The sequence below is a fragment of the Leptonotus elevatus genome, chromosome 2, assembly GCF_054856555.1.
Source record: "Leptonotus elevatus isolate MCC_2025b chromosome 2, RoL_Lele_1.0, whole genome shotgun sequence".
Classification (NCBI taxonomy): Eukaryota; Metazoa; Chordata; class Actinopteri; order Syngnathiformes; family Syngnathidae; genus Leptonotus; species Leptonotus elevatus.
In genome coordinates, this window is record NC_141240.1 from 36,857,054 (window position 1) to 36,879,577 (window position 22,524).

The 22,524-nt window shown below is 39.7% G+C and overlaps 2 protein-coding genes across 5 annotated transcripts in view; both read left to right on the forward strand.

Moving 5' to 3' along the window:
• Positions 1-4,600, forward strand: part of LOC147179836 (ERC protein 2-like) — a 158,483-nt gene extending 153,883 nt beyond the window's left edge. For all 4 annotated transcript variants that reach the window (XM_086068277.1, XM_086068278.1, XM_086068280.1 and 1 more), the window contains one exon: positions 3,494-4,600. The gene's annotated coding sequence lies outside the window, so the exon portion shown is untranslated. The remainder of the gene's footprint in view (positions 1-3,493) is intronic.
• Positions 4,601-8,217: 3,617 nt separating this feature from the next.
• On the forward strand, positions 8,218-21,896 carry LOC147179837 (protein Wnt-5a-like). Its single transcript, XM_086067911.1, has 5 exons — positions 8,218-9,032; positions 10,673-10,834; positions 13,938-14,185; positions 17,966-18,258; positions 20,078-21,896. Exons 2-5 carry the CDS (start codon positions 10,698-10,700, stop codon positions 20,534-20,536), a joined length of 1,137 nt encoding a protein of 378 aa, XP_085924037.1. The 5' UTR covers positions 8,218-9,032; positions 10,673-10,697; the 3' UTR covers positions 20,537-21,896.
• Positions 21,897-22,524: the final 628 nt, after the last annotated feature.

The following is a 22,524-nucleotide window of genomic DNA, read 5'->3' on the forward strand; positions in this document are numbered from 1 at the left end:
ATGTTTGCCACATTCAGACGAGGGAGTCATTCTCGTTTCTCTGTAGAAAGTATAAACGGCTATTCATTTGAGAAAGTGTTCACCCTGTTTGATCGCAGCATCAAACATTGTGAGACTGGAGGATTGTGGAGGTGGATGCGTGTTAGTCGGGGAGTAGAAGATAGGAATGGCTGATTGGACTCTGAGGCCGACGAGGAAGCTGCCACACTTTTCATTTTGAAAGAACAGGATTGAGCGATCATGAAGCGAGGCAGAACATTTCCAACCGCATAGCTGTGCATGTGAAATTTAGGTGATGTGTCTCTCTGGTGGAGAGGTTGACATCCTTGTAATCAGTATTGAGCATGTTCGAAAAAATTTATTTCTTTGCGCTTATAAGATGTATTCTGTTTTTCTAAACTCATATAATCTTTTGTTTTAGTGCGAGGATAAGAAAGTAGAACTTGTTCATCTCTCTCTCTCACTGATATTTTATCACCGTGCTGTCAAAGCAAGCCAGTTGCATGAGCAAATGAGAACTGCCTGTTCGCGTATGACCTCACCAAGGAGAAACAGACAGACACTTCTTCCAGTGTAGCCACCCTGGTTGTGTTTCAACTTTCTCTTTGCATTTACAGTATTTTGATTTCATTCTATCTCTCATTAGCCTCAAATTGTTTTTCCTGCTTCGTCGACGAAAGGCTTAACATGGTTCCCTTGACATTATGGTTTACTGTATCATGAATCATTTCCTCACCCAGTCTACCTTGATCTTTTTTTTTTCGTCCGCTCTTTTTCTGAACCAATTATGCTAGTCGCATTTGATAGTCTTCCTCTCCTCAAAGCTAATGAAGGTGATCCACAAAGTTGGAACTTCTTCTCAAAATTTCTCAAGTACACTGCGCACTGTTACAAACAACTCCCACCACAATAAGCATACCGTATTGTTAAATGACAGTCTCAATCACAACTTGCATTCAAAGCAACATTTGGTGATAAAGTGCCCATGGACAAGCTGTCTTGAGATAAGAGTTTAATTTGTTCTGTGACCATGGTCATAACTCAAAACACTCGTATCATTAAATCATCTTTGTTTGTTTGTTTGTTTGTTTTTGCTAGTTTAGGCTAGTATGCTAGGCTTGCTAGTTAATAATATTAATGAATCACGTGAAGTTTGTGTTGTCGTTTGTGTTTCATTTTATTTCATGACTGCATTACCGTCATCTATGTAACATGGGTTCATGATTGTGTACATGCTCGACAGATGGTGTTGAAGCGCTACTGATTACTACCAAGTAATATTTATTAATTTATTTTGTTTTACCTGCCGTGATTGCATGATTTTGTTTTTACTCCGTTTACAGCTCTGTGTACACTTGAACACTTTGTTTTTAAATACGGCTTTATACTAAAGTTGAGTTGAGTTATTCTTTTGTCTTTATTTTTACAGACCACAATAAATAAATAAATTAATCCAAACGGAATACAGTAGGACACAAACTATTTGCATGACATCGGCACCGGGCCAGCCTGTGAATAGCTCTGTATAATCTGTATCTAAATGACGGTCATTAGAATTAATACGGGGGCGGAAAAAAAAAACTCCTTCTTTTTCTTACCAAAATAAAATTCTTGAATTGCTACTATTACTATTTAAAAAAAGTCTCTACCACAAATAGGACTTTTATGCAGTGTTAATTTTGAAAATAAATTTTAATTTAGTTTTAGTCATAATTTAGTCATCTGATTGCATTTTAGTTTTAATCAAATTTTAATCAACAAAGATAAAGAGCAATTTTGTTGATGTTTTCCTTCAGCATACATTTCAACTTTTAAACAGAAAATTATAACACACCTATTTGTAACTGTAGTTTAACACGCAAGACACATTTAATACAGCGGTGTCTTTATTGTTTCAATGAACCATGTTAAACTGACAATAATATAACTTGGTTTTCACCTAAATTAAAAAAAAAAAGTGCATAATTGCTTGAGATTAATTTTGCAGCTGCACAATGAATGTAAACATGTTTGAACATTAAAGTGCGGTGAACACTGAACAGTTTCTGAGTTTTATTCCTACTGATTGGATTGTGTGAATTTTCGTCATTGTGTTGTTTTCATTTTCGTTTCAGTCGTTGATGAAATTGTCGGTTAATTTTAGTTATCGTTCTAGTCTCAATAAATGGCTTCTATTTTAGTTTTTGCTTCATTTTGTCTGAATTTTTTTGTGTCAAATTATGAAGAAAATTTTTAGTCGACGAAATTATCACTGCTTTTACGCTTAAAAAAAAGTCAGTTAAATAAATGAAATATTCAAAAATGTTGAAAAAAAAAATCAGGAACATCAACATGGTTTCTGATCGTGAATGCGAACGCTGGCATGAGTTGACGTAGTGAATGTCTGCTGTGTGTGGTGATGGAGAGGTGTTGACAGAGAAGAAAGAGGAGCGTTCTTTGAGCACATCAACAGGCAACTCGCGCTCTCTATTATGGTCTGCCAGGGGCCATATTTATTGATTCTATGCCGCCCGCCACCCTCAAATGATTAACTTAAGTGCAGACGACAGCAGAGAAACTCGAGTCACAAATTTAGATAAACTCACATTATGGTTTTCACACACACACTTTGTTGCATAACAAATGATGGCACTTGAATTGCACTGCCTGTTTATTTACTCCTGGTTGTAAGGAATGGGCATCCAACAGCCAATCAGAGTGTGAGTAGCACTGAAGAGCTGAACACATTCCATATGATCAGTTAAACACTTATGTCCATTTTTTTTCCTTTTTTTTTTTTTTTTTACATTTTTACGTTCTTAGGATGTCTGCATTCACTTTCATCCCAAAAATGTAAAAAAAAAGGAAGAAAAAAGACAAAAATGGACATAAGTGTCTTTCACATAGCAGAGACGACCCCTTTAAGATTTGTTTGTATCATGATGATCATCATCTTATGTCATCTCTACGTTATCTATTTGTTTTGCTGGTCAGCAACATTCATATGTGTGAGACTTCACAATAATGGAGTCAATTTGGGGGCCTGCGGGATAGACATACATCACTTCTTTTTTTTTTAAACAACCCTCAGGAAAGTAGTGAGTTGTTTCTTATTACTGTGCTGCTTGAATAACACACACACATTCCAAATCCAGTTTCTTTCCTCCTTTTTTTTTTATTTTTATTAATGAGCACTTAATGTTTGGTCTGCTGCCAACCGCGTTTCGAACATTCTTAAGGAGCTCTGGAGGCTCGCCAGACGTTTAGGAACAAAACGGTAGAGAAATGGAAAACCTGATAGGAGACGCTGAGCTTTTATTTGTCCACTACCAAGCAATGTTTTTGTAACATTTCAAGAAATGACAAATTGCCATTCAAAGAAAAACAAGCTGGATGATGAATCTTCATACCAGTGCCGAATTTGGCGCTTCATCTATCTTTTGTTGTTGTTTATTTTTCATCTTGGTATATGACCCCTGACACGGATACTTTTTCATCCTGTTTCTGTCAACAGTCATGGTATCCTCGAGAGGTTCAGGAGCTTCAGCGGCACGAGCCGATTACCGCAACGTCATGATCGCCGCCAGTCGCCAGATGTACGTGCATTTCAGGACTCGCCACTTCTGAGAAGCTCTGAATATGTTGTCTTCTTCTTTGCTGACGGATGCCATGACTCTCATGGGAGGGGGGTGGGGGGGGGGGGCAGTCAACAATGTTGGACTTGCCTTTATAGCTCTCAATTTTTGCTTGGGGTGGGGAACTGCGGGCAGGGTCACATATTCCATTTTGAGTTGTGGCTTTCAATCAGCTGACAATTGAGCCACCCCCCCCCCCCCCCCGCTACTTTTCATACGAATGTAGCCAAGCCAGTGGAAATACCTAAAAGGCTTTGGTGCAACTGGACTTGTGACAGGAGTTTGTTTACTTCTGCCACTAAATGTTGGACCTCACAACGTGGACCTCAAACCCTCCAATCCACCAAGACCTTCTCTATGTACTGTGCCAATGGAGACACACCTGTTTGCAGACGCATTCTTCTTCTGACATTAGACCGGAGCAGAATCTTTCGTGATCTTAAGCTAAACTACAAACTGACATGATTTGGTGGACTTTTCTAATGAAGAGGCTGAAAGTCACATCCGTTTGAGTGTCGCTTGAATCAGCAAGGATCAGATTACAAATAATATAAAGCCTGCCGTGTATTTGTTTGATGAAACAAAATCATGTTTTCTGTTCTGTTTTGGGTTTTTTTTACATTAATTTCATATCCGAGTGCCACTATTTTTGGTTTTGACAAGTGATGTACTATTTGGGTTTTTTTCATGCAGTGCATAATATTCATCAAGAAGCAACTTTTAAGTTCTCAAATACTGTACAGTGACTCACAAACATGGACAAGAAATGAATCTTCCTACTGCCACCTTTTGATCTAAACACCCTTCCAAATATTACATAAACAATAGATAAAAAAATATAGTCACAATTGGATTTAAAATTTTGATTGTCGCTTACAACTGTAAAAGCACAAAATAACGACTTTGGTTTCTAAAAATCTTGGTTTTGATTATTCTGTTTGCTCCATTGGAACAAAAAATGTGTGTGTTTTTTAATACTGCATATGTGTGTGTGTGTGTGTGTGTGGTTTAGTTCTATTTTTACTATGACTCTGAATGTTGGGGGGGGGGGGGCACGGAATTCACCCTTGACTTGTTCCAGTGTTTTGCAGTGGTCAGCGTGTTTCCTGTTGTTTTAATAAACTTTTGCTTTCACAGCAACTCCGAGGTGTCTTTTATGTGAAATAATGTCAATAACGTTGCCATTGACAGTGTTTGGTGGTCAAATGGAGTGCAACAATGGCTATTTTCACAAGATTAAAGTTTCCCCCGCCGCTAATGGCGCTTTCAACAATAGACTCTTGAAGTTTTTCCCACTTTTCATGGTCTACCAGTTCTCTCCCGCTCTCATAAATTCAGCCAGATGTTTCTTCCTCGCAGAACATGGGGGTGGTGGTGGTGGTGGTGGTGGAGGTGATAGAGGAGGGCGGGTACTTGCTGGGACACTGTGAGGGGCGGGATCACAAATGTGGCTGAGCATGTTTGGGAAGACCAGCTGGATGTACCTTGGCACGCGAAGCTTGCCAACAGCTGATGTACAAAAACTAGACTATATAACGTGTGAGACAAACTTCCTTTCCCAAATTCTTACTGTAAATATACTGTTAAGCGCTCACATACTTTATTAGGCACACCTGCGCAATGAAATGAGATCCATCCAATTTTCTATACCGCTCCGTCTCATTAGGGTGGCGGACGAGCTGGAGGCTACGAGAGGCGGGTTCATCCTGGACTCATCGTCAGTCGAGCACAAAGCACATAGAGACCAACAACCATTTACACTCACATTTACACAGCAAAAGACATTAAGATAAAACTGTTTAAAAAAAATTAAAAGTAAAGAAATAAGTTTTTTTTTTAAATAAAATAATTAAAAGGAAAAAACAAGATTTAAAAATATTTAGAAAGACCTCAATCAAAGGAGCTGGAAAAGGCAACATTTTTCACCTGGATTTAAAAGCATTTACTGTACACTTAGCGGGGCTTTTGTTGGCGCCTGATTCCATTTGTGTGCAGCATACCAAGTAAATGCAGCTTCACCATGTTTACTTAACTCTGGGTTCCACTAATTCGGTGTTTCTCAAACCTGGTCGTCGGGGAACACTATCCAGGCTGTTTTCCATGTCTCCCTATTCCAACACAGGTGATTCTAGGGCTGTTTGATTATGGAGAAAATGTTAATCACGATTAATTTGGTAATAATTGGAATCACGATTAGGATGATCATTTGTTTTTTGGTACAAAACAAGAAAATGTTTTAACGTCAAAAATATTGAGACAAATACATTTATTTGAAACACTATAATTATAGTTTCTTTTGGACCAAACAAGATTTATTACATTAGTTATTTAAAAATAATAATAATTAAGGTACAAATATATACATTTAAACAACTCAAAATTAGTATTAATAATCTTTTATTTTTGTTCACGATTATGCCAATTTTGTAATTGTGGAATGCAATAATTGAAATTATAATTGAATTTTGATTAATTGCACAGCCCTTGGTCTTGATTCCAATGATCAGCTCATCAGCAAGCTCTGGAAAAGCCTGACCACATACCTCACCTGCGTTGGTGAAGGGAGACATGGAAAGTAGGCTGGATAGTGTTCCCCGAGGACTAGGAATGACATACGCTGCTTAAATTACCCAAATCTGCATATCCCAAAGCCTTACTAAGTTTGGGCAATTTAGAGTCTTCAATTAACCATAATTACCATAATTTCACCCAACATGTTAATTAATTATTCTATTTAATTTTTATTCTACAAACGCAGTATTATTTAAAGTACACTGTTTGTTTTTTTTACAAGTGCCGTCTAGGCATGGGCCGATTATCGGATTGGCGGTTTACCGAGGTTTTAATAAGTCAAGGATTCCAACGATCGCTAATATTGGCTGTAGGGAACAATATGATTGGCTGCATGAGAGTTGCGCATACGAACCGCCTCTAGGAAGTTAAGCTAACAGAGAGGGGAGGGTGAGCAGTCAGGAGGAGGAAGGCAGCAAGACGAAAGAGACAAACACGGATGCCTTTTTATACTTTTGATTAATGTGCATTGTTTTTAAAAAATGGTGCCAGCGGGTACTAGTTAGACGCAAGGACAACACACAGGCTTCTTCTTAAAATAGGTGGGAAACTGTGACTTAATAAGAATTCAAACAAAGGAATGGTACACTTTTCTTCTATACCAAATATTCACCAGTTTGTTAAAATAGATTGAGTCAATGGATTTTTTTTTAACTCAAATATTTCAAATAATTGTGATGAAACTGCGATATTTTTGCTCACAGTTGTTATCAGACCGTCAGAATCTAGTATCGGCCCATGCCTAGTGCCGACACATACAATGTACATACTCTGGTTCTAAAAATGTGGGTGTTTGGTCCACCTTTAAATGACTGAAGACCCAAAGCCATCTCTTGTGAATGTTAGTTTTAAGGGGTGGGAATCTTTGAATTTCTCACGATTCGATTCGATTCCGATTTTTGTTTGTGCGATTCGATTCAGAATCTATTTTCGATTAGGACAGATTTTTGCTTTAAAATGATTTTTGTTTTAAAATGATTTGATTGATGATTTTTGCTTCAATTTATAGATGTGCAAGGAATTGTAATGATCTACTCCAGCCTGATTCGCTAATGCTAATTAGCGCGCAACTCGCGGCACTTTTATCACTCAAAAGAACGGCTCCAAGCTGCAAAAAAAAACAACTTTTATTGGAATAACTTGATCGTGACTTTTTCCTTCTACTCTCTAATGTGGCTACAACTTAACAGTGTATCAGACCGTGTGAAACCACACTGCCCCTAAGTGGCCACATTGGGTACAACATGAACAGCGCTCCCAATAAAGGCATACACAAACAAAGGGGAGACAGTATAAAATAATTTAAATAAAATCAATTTTGGGACATTTAAAATCGATTCTGAATCGTACTAAATGGGAATTGTGATTCTTATGAGAGTAGTTATACTTTGCTATGCCCATGGCTACACATGGCTAATTTGTTTAATTAAGTCTGGTATTGTCCTCCATGATTCAGCAATTATTTATGTGGGCACATTCTAGTTGAGAATAGCTATTTTCCCACCCATTTTAGCATTATCTGCTTTTACAATGGTGCAATATTATAGCCGTCAACATTAAGTCATTTTACGGCATCATGCCGTGGATGGTGAAATGATTAAAACACGATGACCTTGGACACCGGTTCGTCAGGTTCACGGAATTATTTCGGAGGTGTAAGCCTGTGGATCTGTGCTGCATGTAACATAGAATAATAATTACAGTATAGGCCGCCATCCTGGAGAGGACTCAGGTGATGAGAGCAGCCTGTAAAAGCATAGATACCATTTTGCCAGAACGAAATTGGATCTGCTGAAGGGGAAAATCCTTGCTCCGCTCTGGAATGGATAAGCTAATAGCCTCAGGTGCTTTTTTCAAGTTTATCTTAGGTAATAGAGAGCTTTGTTTTGTTACAGCCTGTCCCGCCCTCTCCTATTCAATTCAAGGGTTTCTGTCTGTGGCATGGGAGAGACTGCGCATGCGCGACTGTAGGAGGCCTCGCGCGTCCACGACGCATTGTGGGAGGACTCGGAGGCCACACGAGCAGGTGAGAGAGGGAGACAAATCAAGAGAGGGGAGCACAAGTCGTCTCCACTCTGCTGCACTCGAGCACACGCACGCGGCGCGGGAGGACGACACTCGAGATCGTCGGCGCAACTCGCAACTCGCTGCTGTCTGCTTTTTGTTTGTTTGTTTGTTTGTTTGTTGTTTTTTTGCCCCTCGTGGCAGTGTGCACGCGCGCCAAATCGCACCGTTTGGGACTTAGTTTTGATTTGGTATTTTTGGAGCACTTTTGTGTGGATCTGACCCACTGTTGCAAAAGGCGGGTGACTGGTTGCTTGGACTCGCGGATTGTCAAGAGACGTTCTGGCGAAGAATGGAAGCTGAATTGAGAAGTCGCTCGTGGCGCGGAGCAACGTGTGGATCTTTTCGCACCTGAAAGCGTACGCGGCTGGGATTTATTTATTTTTTATTTTATTATTGGATGCCCTTCACGCACAATCTGCCCAAATTGTGTACATGACTTTTTTTCCCCCCTCCTGGTTAAAATAGTGAAATAAAACGGGCACTGATATTTGTCGCTTCAAGTGTGACGATTTTACAATTGTTTTTGTTTGAGACAGACCTGCTCAATTGAATTGATTGAAAGCCTTTGATCAAATTTTGATGCTTGGCGCAAGGATCGACTTTTTTTTCTTTTTTTTTAACTTTGTGATTTATTTTGGGGGTGTTAACTGAAGAACTGTCAAGTTTGTCTCGAGCCAGATTGGGATAGCAAGAAAAAGGAAATAAAGTATCCACCTGGGATAGCACTGGGATTATTGCTTTGACATCGCCTGCAGAAGGTGGATTACATCTTCCAGCTCCGTGAGTGTACAGCATCTCTTGAGTCACTGCAACTTTAATTATTATAACCTACAAATGCACTTATTTTAAATGTGCAATATGTCATTATAGATTATTTTTTTTGCTTTATAATTAAGAAAATACGAATATAAAGCTATTTAATCTGAATATAACTTTTTTTTAAATTAGCTTTTTACTGTCTCTCTGCTGCTGTAGGCTATATGAAAGCGTAGCAATTGGCTCCCTCTCCTGGTTTGAACATCAGCACGGAAGAAACAGACAAGAGAAAAATAACTTTTTGAAATGTTATTGGTTTTATTTCATTAGGCTCATTAAGGGATTAACGAGACATCATTGCTTCACTTAAAATAAACAAATCCAAATAGTTGAAATTAAAAACAAAACTGATAGACTTTGCCCTGTGTCGTTCTTAATTGGTATTTAAAATAGTTTTGAAATGTAAGAACACAATTAACTTGGAATAATTTTGTATAATTGTTCTGAATATAAACGACTTGTCCCTTCGAGTCTCTCTGATCATTTTCGACACCGCTCCTCTAACGGAAGTGCATGCGCTCAATTCGACGCCACTTTTAGCACCACAAATGGCTGTGCTAGTTATCAGTCAACAGGTCAACGAGCAGGGCCACTTTTGTTGGGGTCAAATGTTTTCCAAGGGGGCGGGAGGGGTCACCGACGGCAGAAGCCTGCAGCGCCTCCAATTCTATACAAGCCAATTCCAGTGCAATTAAATGCATGAGCGTCAAATGCAAAAATACACGGCAAGAATTATTCGTTACAATTTAAAATTAAATCGACCTACGTGATTGGCTGCAAAAACAATTCCTAATTGCAAGCACGTGTGACTTTGTTGCGAGTCTTGGGGATTTGTGTTGGCATCAAAGCACCAATTGTTATTTAAAATGTGAGTATCAGTCTAAAGTTTGATCCGGCGTGGAGACGCGCTTGTACGTGAGGGAGTGCTGGTGAAATTAATTTGTCTTATTTGCTGGAGTCTTAATCGTGTAGAAAATCTCACGTGATCAACTAGAGCCTCTCACGGCCCGATTTTTGGCTGACACGATTATGTATCGATTCACCCCACTCACTTCATAAGTTTGCCCTGTTGTATATAGGCCTATATTTAAAAACAAAACAAAATGCTGAGTATCACAGGCCTCACGCAGCACCATCGCTGTCGACGTGCGTGGCCCCCACTTCACTATTTTATAGGCTACTTTCACGTTAATAATGTATATATAATTTATTTAAAATGGCACATATCTGTTTTGGGCGTTTCATATTAATCTAACCACCTTTTATGTTCAATTTAATTGTAATCCAAACATTTATGAGCTCATTTCAATGCATTCATGTTTGTGCATCAACTGTATATAAATCAAAAATATTTTCAACATACACATGACTTGAAATCTTAGTCATGTATGAGAATGCTGAACTCTCTCTAAACTCTGTGAGTAACAAGTAAATCGTCTGAGGTTTCATGGCCTTTGTCCTTGCTGGCCCCCGCATCCATGTGTGATTCACACCCTCAGCTGTAAAAAAAAAAGTCTGCTCACACACTTATGACACTATAGCACACGTGTGTGTGACCTTACATCCCCTGAAACTATTTGCTGCACTTGTGTGTTTGTATACAGGTTTCTGTGTCATCCCTTGGTGACGATGAAGTTGAGACTGGATTGCGCATGTCGGCCGGCCTGCTGGCCCCTGGGCAGCTTGTTGGACTCCAGACACTGCGTCTTCGCGCTCACACTCCTCACACTCCTCATGCAGGTGGTGGTGGAGGCCAATTCCTGGTGGTGCGTATTTCACTTTTTTTTTTTTTTTTTTTTTTTTTTCTGTGCTGTGTGGCATTTGACTTGTCACATTTGTAACCATGTAAGCCCATTTTGCTGATTTTCTATAGTCGTTTTTTGGGTAAAAGTCTACTTGGCTTCATTTAGGCCACATATGAAGTCCCACAACATGCTCACCGTTGCATATTAACATTTCCAGAAGACCCCCCCCCCCCCATTTTTTTACCAAGACAAAATTGTGAATATTATATAAATGTAGAATTACTGTGGAGTCTAAATGTGTTTGGGGTATTTGGGTATAAAGGGAAAACTATTTGTGTGCGATGCTCTTTCTTGCAATCTTTACTGAACCAAACATCCATATATATTTTTTTACATTAGAAAAAAAGAAGTCCCCAAAATGATGAAGATTGAAATAGCCTATTGAAATTTGGGGCGATCTGATATACGTACTTGCAAGAAAACCTGACTTATTCCGTTGTTTGAATGGCAACAGGTGAATACACACGTTAATTGTGTCTTGTTGCTGCATTTGTCACTGCATGAAATTTTGAATGTTTCCAAAATTTCGGCTCAAAAAAATGCAAATTTGCTTCAGTTGATCAAGTAAAGGCCAACCATGACAACTTGTTGCAATGAGCAAAAAAAAGTTCAAGTTTTTGTATTGTATTAGGGCTACAACTAACAATCATTCCAGTACTATTAATTGATTAATCTGTCAATTTAATTTCCATTCATCGATGAATTGGATTAAAATGTTTAAATTTCTATCCCTTTTTTTTTATTTTAAAAAACATTATTTCAAATTGGTAGTGGACAAAAATAAAAAAAATTATGATGTAGTTACTGGTTTGGTCTGTAACGTGAGGAAAATCTTTTTTCAAAGTAAAAGTTTTATTTTGGTTCAAACCAATCCAAACCAAAGATAACCCATCTTTCATGGAGGATTACAGAAATCTGAAAACATTTTCAGTTGAGGATCTGAAATTCCGAGCATTTGGACAATTTTACATTAAAATACAAGATACTTAAACAATTAATCAATTATCAAAAATAGTTACAGATTAATTTAATAATGAATAGTTATCGATTAATCATTGCACTTCTAGTTTTTATTCACGTCGATGCTGTCCAGTTGAGTATTGGGTCACAGGCCGACTCGCAAGCTGACCCTGCAGAAACTCTCCTTGAGTTTCCTGTTTGAAGGAACGTCAGGGGTAAATGATTTTTGGGGGGGGGGTAGCATGTCTGCATAGCGTCTATGTGGACTTTATTTTCCGTGTGTGTGCGTGCGTGTGTTCCGTTGCAGTTCCCCCGCTCGATCAAGTTACACGAGAGGCTAATTGTCTCTCTCGAGGGGCTCGGGGATGGGCTGCTGGGATTGTCCCGTGGCCTGGAACCAGATGCCCGAAGCTGTGCTGCGATTTCTTAATATCCCGCTTTGAATGGTTATTTCGCAAGCTGCGCTGTGAAAATGTGGAACATCAGCTTGTGTGAGAAAACTGGGGGCACTTTCATCTTCATAGATTAAGCTGGTGTGAGTGTAGATTTAGGAAGATAGAAGAAGTGTGCTGGATTATTTTAAAAGAATGCAAAGTTTTAGTAGTAGAGAAATCCAATAAAGGGCTAATGTATATGCTGCTTGTTTTTGTTTTTTTTTGTTGGGGGGTGAAAGGCTTCCAAAAGCTGTAAAAAGAAAAAAAGAAACACTCAGTCATGGGACATTGACTCTTTAGTTGAACTGCTCCCAGCTCTTCAACATGCAAGTTGATCTTTTCTTTATTTAAACTGTTTTAGACCCTCAAAAGTGCTCAACTTCTTATTGTTCTTCCTCATTTCCTTCTTTCCTACTGTGCACTTCTTTTCTGCCCCGCCACTTGCGTGCTTGGCCCTGCCTATCGCATAACTTTTCAATGCAATGTCATTAAGATTTAAGGCTGTTTCGAGGATTTGGCCACAAAACAAATTGTTCCAAGTCTGAGAGACAGAAAAACAATCCGCTGTTGATTATCTTTTTTTGTTTGTTCGTTTGCTTGTTTTGCTTGGGATGGTACGTGATTGAAGCCATATATATATATATATATATATATTTTATTATTATTATTATTATTATTTTTTAGATAAAATATTCTTCAAATGAATTGATTAAAGGAGCATTGTGCAGTTTAAAAAATGTAATATTAAAGCTTTTTCTACATCATGCACGCTCCACCAATGCCCAGATGAGTACGAAGAGCCCTGGCTGTTTTACTCTGACTGCACCTATCAGCTTTTATCTTCCCTTTATAGTAGAGTGTGCGGACCCTCACACTCCACAGTTTCTTTGGGGAGGGGAGGGGCGGAGGTTTTCTTAATTGAAGTCATGTTTTCGTTTGTCAACTGTGGCTGTCGCTTTTAAGATGGTGCACGTACTCTCACGCGCACCATGAACGAGCCTGACACAGATGCTGCAGTTACGCTTTGGGCCAGAGGTGGCAGTCGCGAGTAAAAAAAGTGACAAACTGCACACATCTTTTAAATTAGAAATGACGAATTGAATATTCAAAATATAGATTCTAAATGTTTAAGGGAAAAAGAGAGGTGAAAGGTAGATAAAGTTTTTTTTTTTTTTTTAATACTTAAAAATGTCCAAAAAGTGGCTGCAAAATATCCAAAAAGTAAGAGGAAAAGCGGAAAATTACCATAAAATTTCCATTAAAGGGAGGAAAAAATGTCTATTAAAAAAAAAAAGAAAGGGAGAGGAGATGCAGAAAATATGTCCAAAATATGTCCATAAATTGCCCAAAATGTCAGAAATTTAACAGAAAGGCAGAAAAGTCAAAAAATGTATGAAGTATTAAAAAAATCATCCAAAAACGGAAGCCGAAAGGTAGAAGAAAATGAATCTCAAAGTAGTGGATGCTGCATATTTTTCTTTTTCTTTCTTTTTTAGTCCCTCATTACATTAGACAAACAATAACACACTGCTTCGTTCATCACAATGTTCAAATGTTTTGTGGCTCTAGACAGATTTTTAATTATTTATTTGGCCTAACATGGCTCTCGCGACAGGAAAGGTTGCTGACCCCTGACCTACATGGTGTCCTCCCGCCCGTTTTTCACGCAGGTCTTTAGCCATGAACCCGCTGCTGATCCCGGAGGCCTACATCATCGGCGCCCAGCCTCTGTGCAGCCAGTTGGCGGGTCTCTCGCAGGGCCAGAAGAAGCTGTGCCAGCTCTACCAGGACCACATGCAGTACATCGGCGAAGGCGCCAAGACGGGCATCAGGGAGTGCCAGTACCAGTTCCGACATCGGCGCTGGAACTGCAGCACGGTGGACAACTCGTCCGTCTTTGGACGGGTCATGCAAATAGGTAAGCCGGATGGAGGCTATACAAACGTTTTCTGCGTGCGGTGTGCTTGGTTCACTTTAATGTGACATAGCAGAAAATTATAATTTTTTTCTCTCTGATGGGTGAGAGGCAAGTTTAAAAAATGAGGACGTACGTGTTTGACTTAAGTGCGGCTGTTCTGATCTCTCATTCAAGCTAGCGGAACTTTACAAACCGTGCTTGGATAAAACCACTAAATGTTTTCTTTGGATATGTGCCTGCATCTCAGGAAAGGGTGGGGGGAAAAAAGTTGACGTCAAGTTTTATTGATCATAATCTTCCAGATGGATTATAATAAATCCAGGCAAAACGGTTGTTGTAATGTCAGCAGTGTTGCTGCATGGTGATATTTCTTAGTTTTGTCTGACATGGCAAGAGGAATGTATGTCTTCTGTTTACGGGTACGATGGCTTGTCACTTCTGAAAGTTCTACGTTTGTTCACTGCTTGTGGACCAACTGTAAGTTTTTGGGCACTAAAAAGTTACAGCTACCTAAACCTATAGAAAATGTGTTTATACAGTATGTGTATATTTGTATACGTTTATGTATATATATTAGGTGTGTTGCAAAAACTGGTTTGGACCTGATTTTTTTTTCTGATTTAAAACATGCAAGTTTATCATATCAAATCATTGCACTTTGAAATATATATAGAATCGTCTTTTATTGGAAAAAATCTATCTTAAAAGAAAATGGCATATTTACATTACTGGCAAGTATATTCAAATGTACAGTAATTTCTGGACTACAAGGCGCACCTGACTATAAGCCGTGATAGCTAAATTTGGGGAATACTCGAGTTTGTTACACATATAAGCCGCACCCGACTGTAAGCCACGGGTGTTTTAATGTTACCGCACCGGGTTCCCGCTACTTTATTTTCCATAATGAGGGCGCAAATTGTCGCTCGCTCTCGTTCTGTCTCTCCTGCTGTATTTGGGCTCACTTGGTTTGTTTTGCTCTGCCTGACGCTCTTGTGCTTCCTTTATAGCGCGTCCCCTTGTGGTCTGATGGATAAGCCGCACCTTTGTAGTAGGCGCAGGGTTGAATGCAAGTGAAAAAAGTAGCGGCTTGTAGTCCAGAAATTACTGTATGTAAAATGATAACAAAAAAGTGCATCATACCATGTTGAGCTGAGCTGTACCTAATCGAATCGTAATCTTACAGAGTCGTAATCGTAATCTTACAGAGTCAAAATTGAACTGTCCTGTGAATGAATTGTCTTTTGTGGAGAAATGCACACCCCTAATATATATGTATTTTATTTACACTGATGTGTTGGCTGGATCGGGATTGGCTGATATATTGAATTTTATGCTAAATTGGTGATCGGCTGTAATGTCTAATTTGCCTGATCGATCAACGACGTCATTGATCAGCTCTGCAAAATAAGACATTACGTTTTATTCAATGTTCAATTATCTGTGTTTTTTTGTTTATTCATTTTCCCTGTGTGCATTTCAATTGGCGTCAATTATGTTGTTTTTTTTGCTATTCGTGGGTCAGGCCAGGCCTTATTACCCACGAATGGTGGCGGTCAACTCTAGAGCAAATCTAAAAATTGTTTAAATAGATGTATTGCTCCATCTTCTAATCAAATCAATTTGCGATTATTTTTTTTTTATCTGGCTGATCGGTCATCGGCCCAAAAAAGTCCTGATCGTATAAAGGCTAACACATGTATATGTATGGTTGTATTTATTTTTAATGTCGTTTATAGATATGTCATTTCCATGACGGTTTTTACATTAATAGGCCATGTTTGGAACAGTACGTCTCTAGATTATTGCCGATTTTGGAGAATACAATTTACTTTGTGGTGCTTTTGACTCCATTCAAGCACTTTGTAATTGTCTGTTCTTCTTGAGAGTTTATTTTTTGCAGAATAATGTACATTTGACTGCACTATAAAGTAGTGCAGGGGGTGTGGCTGACTTATATACATTTGACATGTCAGAAATCTTCAGTGATGTGAATCAAATATTATATACTGTACATACAGTGAATATTTAGTAGATGTAATGGCTTAATGAGTGCGGTTTAGGTAGCCTTTTGTGTATGTTGCTGATCCTCCATTGTCATACTTGCTCCTTCACAGTCGTCCTCTCTTTTTTTTAAGCCCTCTCAAGGGCATATCGACATGCTCTCCCCTCCATGTTGGTCTCATGGTCTGACTGTCTACCTGCTGTCCTAAGAAACTACTTTTGATTTAAAACCGAGCTCGGAGCAGCACTGAAGGAGTTGGGTTCAGCTCCTCCGCCTTGCTGCTTTTCTTCAGGGTGGTTTAAAGGCAAGGGAGAAGACACTTGAGTCTGTCGACAAGTCTGAACCGAGGCCAATATTCAAAGGATGAATTTAAAAAAGTGAAGCATCTGAGTAATAAATCCTCGCTTCTCCAACGCACTCCTTCCAGGATATCCCAGCTGGATGGATCTCAACCTTTCTAACAGGCGTCCTTACCCGGACTGCTCCTCGTCATTTTTGATGCCTCGTGTTTGATTTTCTACGGGCGCGTTTTTCCATCCATGCTTTGACAAATCTTTTCAGTTTGTCTAGTTCTTTTTTTTCTCTCTCTGCTTTTGTCATTACAATACTTGCTTTTTGGCTGCAAGGCTGCGTGATGCGCAGTACCATTTTGTATTAGACATTTTCTATACTTTCCTGTCCACATCTCGCCACAGCTTTGCTCTTTGGTGATCATGGTGAGCTCTGAAGGACTAAGGTGCATTTTGAGTTCCGTGCTCTATAGCAGTGGTTCTTAACACACACATCCAACTAATGTGGTTTGTGATGACGCGCCCTGCTTGGCCATCATTGGCTGCAGGTGATCACACTCTCTTGTCCTATCTGTGCTTCAGGGAGTTCGGTGTGCTTGGTATTCGACTTGTGACCATTTCTTTATGGTTGTAATCCTTTCATACACTATTACTATTTTTAAAAAAAGAAAAAGTGGTCGGCCAAATATGTACAATATAAATTCACATGTACAATGGAATTTATGGTGTTCCGCAGGGTTCAATTCTGGGGCCGCTGAAGTTTTAATTGTATCTGCTGCCTGTGTGTTCTGAGGTAGAGTTGAGTGATTGGAGTCATCGTTCAAAATGCATGATTTGCAATGTCGAGTTGAAAAATTCTAGTCCAGCATAACTAGCTATTTAGCAAAACTTAAGGAATACTTCCTTAAGATGCATGGAGAAGGGGAATATAAGAACAAAACACTTTCTGAATTAAAGTTGAAGCGAGCCAGATTTGATGAAAAGGTACTATCCCTGTTCATTTTGTTCACAGTAAAACCTATACCTATTTCTTAAATAAGAATTATTATTATTTTCAATAAAAAAGAAGGGTTTGGTGAATGTGCATAGGAAACTGGTGGGGTTCAGCAACTCTAACCAAGGTTAAGAACCACTGCTCTATAGGAAATAATGATGTCGGGCGGAGTTGGTGGGCAGAAAACCCAGAACCCGTCATTGGTGACAGACAATGTGAAAGAGTCCTTGTGGTTTTACATTTTGGAAAACTCTCAGCTTTGTGGGCAAATTCTTTGTCACCGGAGGGTGCTGTCCACTCCCTGGCTCAAGCCCAGCAATAGCAAACCAAATTCCACTTTTCAACATGTTTGACTAAAAGCCTGCAGAACTGATCAAGTGCTCCGCTATAACTGACATTGCATCAACATTGAATAGAAATCTGGGTCAAACCATGTCAATTGAACGTAGTTACATGAAATGACAAGCTTTGTTGTCATCGCTTGTGCGCAGGCAGTCGAGAGACGGCCTTCACCTACGCCGTCAGCGCAGCAGGGGTCGTGAACGCAGTGAGCCGCGCCTGCAGAGAGGGAGAGCTGTCCAGCTGCGGCTGCAGCCGGGCCGCTCGGCCTAAAGACCTGCCGCGGGACTGGCTGTGGGGGGGATGCGGAGACAACCTCAACTATGGCTACAGATTCTCCAAGGAGTTTGTGGATGCTCGTGAGCGGGAGAAGAGCTACCCCAAGGGCTCGCAGGACAGCGCGCGGCTGATGATGAATCTTCACAACAACGAGGCTGGGAGACGGGTACGTGCGCGCACACGCATTCAAAAACGCTTTGTTAAATCCACATGCCTTCTGCGTGATTTTAAAAAGGCCAAGCTGGAAGTGAGACAAGTCGGGTCAATCACATTCAACAGCTCTGTCTGCTCTCCCCCGCGGGGCCTGAGATCTGACGGGTAGATAGCATCCCTCTGACAGTTCTGGGGTTTCACTTTCCTCCCCGAACATCTTGAAACCACCTCAAAGCAAACGTGGAGCCAAGATATCTCGGCGGTTCTGTTTCAAACAGTGGACTGTTTCATTGTACTTTTTTGTTGCACAAATGCACGGGGTCACGACCTGTCGGATCGTGAACAAAATATACAAGTATGTGACTGCAGCAACGTTAGTTTAGTTCAGGGAATCTAGGGATGTTCGATAACCGCTTTTTTCAGACCGATATCAATATGAGTACTTTTCTCTTGGATAGTCACCAATACCACTTGTACATAAAATTCACCCCCAAAACAATGACAGATCATTTTAAAGAGAGAAGGACCTTAAAATTAATTAAAATTGCATGAAGTTAATGGCAATTTTCTACTCTAATTTCTGAACAGGCACAAGACTAGTGTTGGCCGCCGTCAAGCGTACCGATACTTTGAAATATCGGTCCTCGCCCATCCCTAGCGAAAACTGGCAAAACAACTCAAACTAAACTTGAAATAACTTTTTATTTAACAAAATGAAAATGCTTTTAAAAAAGACAACTGAAGGTACAGTTTATATTTACAAAACTGATTAAAACGAACTAGTTATAGTGAAAAATTAATTAGTTTTAATCTTTGTAAATTTTATTCCTCAGCCCTTGAGGCTGATTTTAAATGTATTCATTTCAACAGCACGGTCGAACAGTTGTCTGGGAGTTGTAGTTGTTTTAACTTTGTCACCTATAAGCGACGTCATCTAGCAGCAGCCAATAAAAAAGCATCAACATATGACGTTCGTAAATGACAATCTTGCGTGTTTTTTTTCTCTCAAGTTTTCTCAAATGGCTTCCCTCTTTTTGTCAGGCCTAACAACAGTGTTTAATACTTCTCAGCAGGAGTTCAAGCCACAAAACTGCTTTGGAAGTTGGCAACTTGGCAAAAAAGGAATGGAAAGCGAGACCTTCCTAGCTTTAAGATTTTAAGGTTGTGATGCATCTGACTTTAAAAGCAGTATATTGCACAATTTTGAAAACAAATACTAAAGCTAATAAAAACTCAAATGAAGCATTTTTGAAACGACTGAAAATAAAAACTTCCCTAGAAACAGTTGGGTGAAAAATTTTTGAGTCAAACCAACCCGCCACTTGGGTCAATTTGACCCAACGTTCTGGGTAGGTTTGTACAAAATAACCCAATGTTTTGGGTAATTTTGTACCAAATAAACCATTTGTTTTATTTTTTTGTTTTGGGTCACTTTGTACAAAATAACCACATTTTTGGGCATCATTTTGTACAAAATAACCCAATGATGCAAGTCATTTTGTAGCCAATAACCCAATTTTTTTGGGCTAATTATGTACAAAATAACCCAATGATTTTGTCATTTAGGAAGAAATTACCCAATTTTTTGGGATCGTTTTGTACCAAATAGCCCAATTTTGGAGATTATTTTGTACCAAATAATGTTTTTTTTTGTTTTTTTGTTTTTAAATAAATAAAATGAAATAAAAACGAATAAATAAAATGAAATAAAAACTAACTGTAATGAAAATTGCACAACTCTTATAACCCTGGACTGTAGCAGATAATATGAATCATGTTGGATTTGCTTTCTGTTTGTGGGTTCATTGTTGCTGTTCGCTCTTCCCCATCAGACTGTGTCCGACCTTGCTCACGTGTCGTGCAAGTGCCACGGCGTTTCCGGCTCGTGCAGCCTCAAGACCTGCTGGCTGCAGCTGGCTGACTTCCGCAAGGTGGGCGACGCCTTGAAGGAGAAGTACGACAGCGCCGCAGCCATGAAGCTCAACACGCGTGGCAAGCTGGTGCAGATGAACAACAAGTTCAACCCCCCCACAAGCCACGACCTGGTCTACATCGAGTCCAGTCCAGACTACTGCCTGAAGAACCAGAGCACTGGCTCCCTGGGCACGGTGGGTCGTCTTTGCAACAAGACCTCGGAGGGGATGGATGGCTGCGAGCTGATGTGCTGCGGTCGCGGTTACGACCAGTTCAAGGCTCAGTTAGTGGAGCGTTGCCACTGCAAGTTCCACTGGTGCTGCTATGTCAAGTGCAAGCGCTGCACCAAGATAGTAGACCAATTCGTCTGCAAGTGAGACTGGAGCAGAGTTGCAGACGACGGCAGTGCATCTGTGGGAGCGAAGGAGTCCAAGACGGAGAGAGAATGGAAGAGAGAAACTATATAAATTATATTTATAGAGTTAAACAATTATGCCATTTCAAAAAGACTTGACTCCCCCCAAATAAATCACATCTTCAGGAACTGAGAGTATCATATTTATTTTGAGATTGTTTTTATTTTGGCCCAGCTGATTTTTAACTCCTGCAAGTGCCTAAAATGGCTGGAAACGTCCTCAGCCCTTCGCAACAACGCCATTAATTCCGCAAAATGTTGTTTTTGTGAGATTAGTGAAAAATTGGACCGTGCTTCCCAATTTCTGAGAAAAGTAAAGTGTGATACTTGAGGCATAGTTGACTTCAAGGTCCTGGTTTGTTGTGTAGCTGCGTTGACACGAGAATGTCTGTGTGTTGTATGGATGGATGTGTTTTCACGGGCCCGGTCCCAAACCAACTCTCACATCCCCAATCCCAACTTCTCCCCTCTCGACTCGTGGAGCGTGAGGGATCTGGTTGGTTTGTGTGAGTCCGTAGAGGAAAAATGGGTTCAGACAGAGGACGGTTTTGGGGGCTGGGCTATTTATTAAGCTGTCCCAGAAGCCTGCGCGATCCGCAGGTGCTGCAGAAGCCCTCCGCCATAATGCACTTTGATACAGAGGCTTAAACTGTCTCTATGTGTCTGTTCAGCTGTTTTTTTAACCACAGTGGATCAGTTAATATATCAATTTTATAGCCGACACTGTTTTCCATATTAATACAGATTATTCATTTACCGTAGTCTACAATACATATCCTGGTTTTGAATATATACGGGCAAGGTTTTGATTGCATTGGTGAAATAGTCCATGTTGTGTGTGTGTGTGCGTGCGTGTATGTATATATATAGTATGTCTATTCAACCGATCAGTAAACTGTATTTATTTTTTGCTTTAACCAGATCCTCCTTTATAGCAGCCAAACATTTGGTTGGACACGCTGTGGAAATCACTTTTGGGAAGTTAACACTCACTCGACTCTCGCGGCTCTTCACAATTTTTGTAAAGGGAAATGCACCTTATTCGTCCACTCAGTTTTTCTTCTCACTCAAGTTCAATGTTGGTGTTAGACACATTTGACACATCAGATCGTCCAATTTCCAGTAGCCACATTTTCAATACCACTCATAACGCAAATGATTGCCACCAGTCCAACTCAATTTATGTATATTTATCAGCTTCCATCCTCAGTTTGATGTTTCTTCAACTTCATGTGTAATAGCAAATATTTTGTTACTTTTTACAAATTGACTAAATGCTCTACTTTGTTTCAATAAATACATAAAACCAGAATATTTACTCATATTGTCTTTGAAAAGTTGTCTTTTTTTGGCGTGGCACACGCGTGTCACTTGAGGTGCGAAGTTAGGACCCAAACATAAACAAGACACAGAGGTTGGAAAAACAGTCTTCCTACGCAAAAATACTAAGTAAGAGCAGGGCTGGATTCAACTTTCCTCAAAGAAGAAACTTGACGGCGAAACCTTGATTAAGAATCTTGAGCAGGCTCAATGCAGAGAAAAGCTCGACAAACTGGAAAAGTGGCCTTCTGTAACTTTTGCTTGGCCAATGCACGATTCTGTATGATAGAATAAATGCCTATATGACAAACTAAGAGCCACAAATACAGGACCTAATGGTGACAATTACAGGATCATAGCGACTGCATAGTAACTGACATAATCAAAAGGGATATTGTAACTACATAGTTACTGACATCATTAGAAGGGCGATATCAACTGCATAGTAATTGACAATTTAAACAATCCCAAGGGGCATAGTAACTGACAATACCACAAATGACATGGTAATTCACATTAACATCATCAAAGGAACATAGCAACTGCATAGTGAGTGCTCATAAGGGAACGAATACAGGACCAGACTAACACATAACACAATGACCGCATGACATCCCCCCCCCCCCAAAA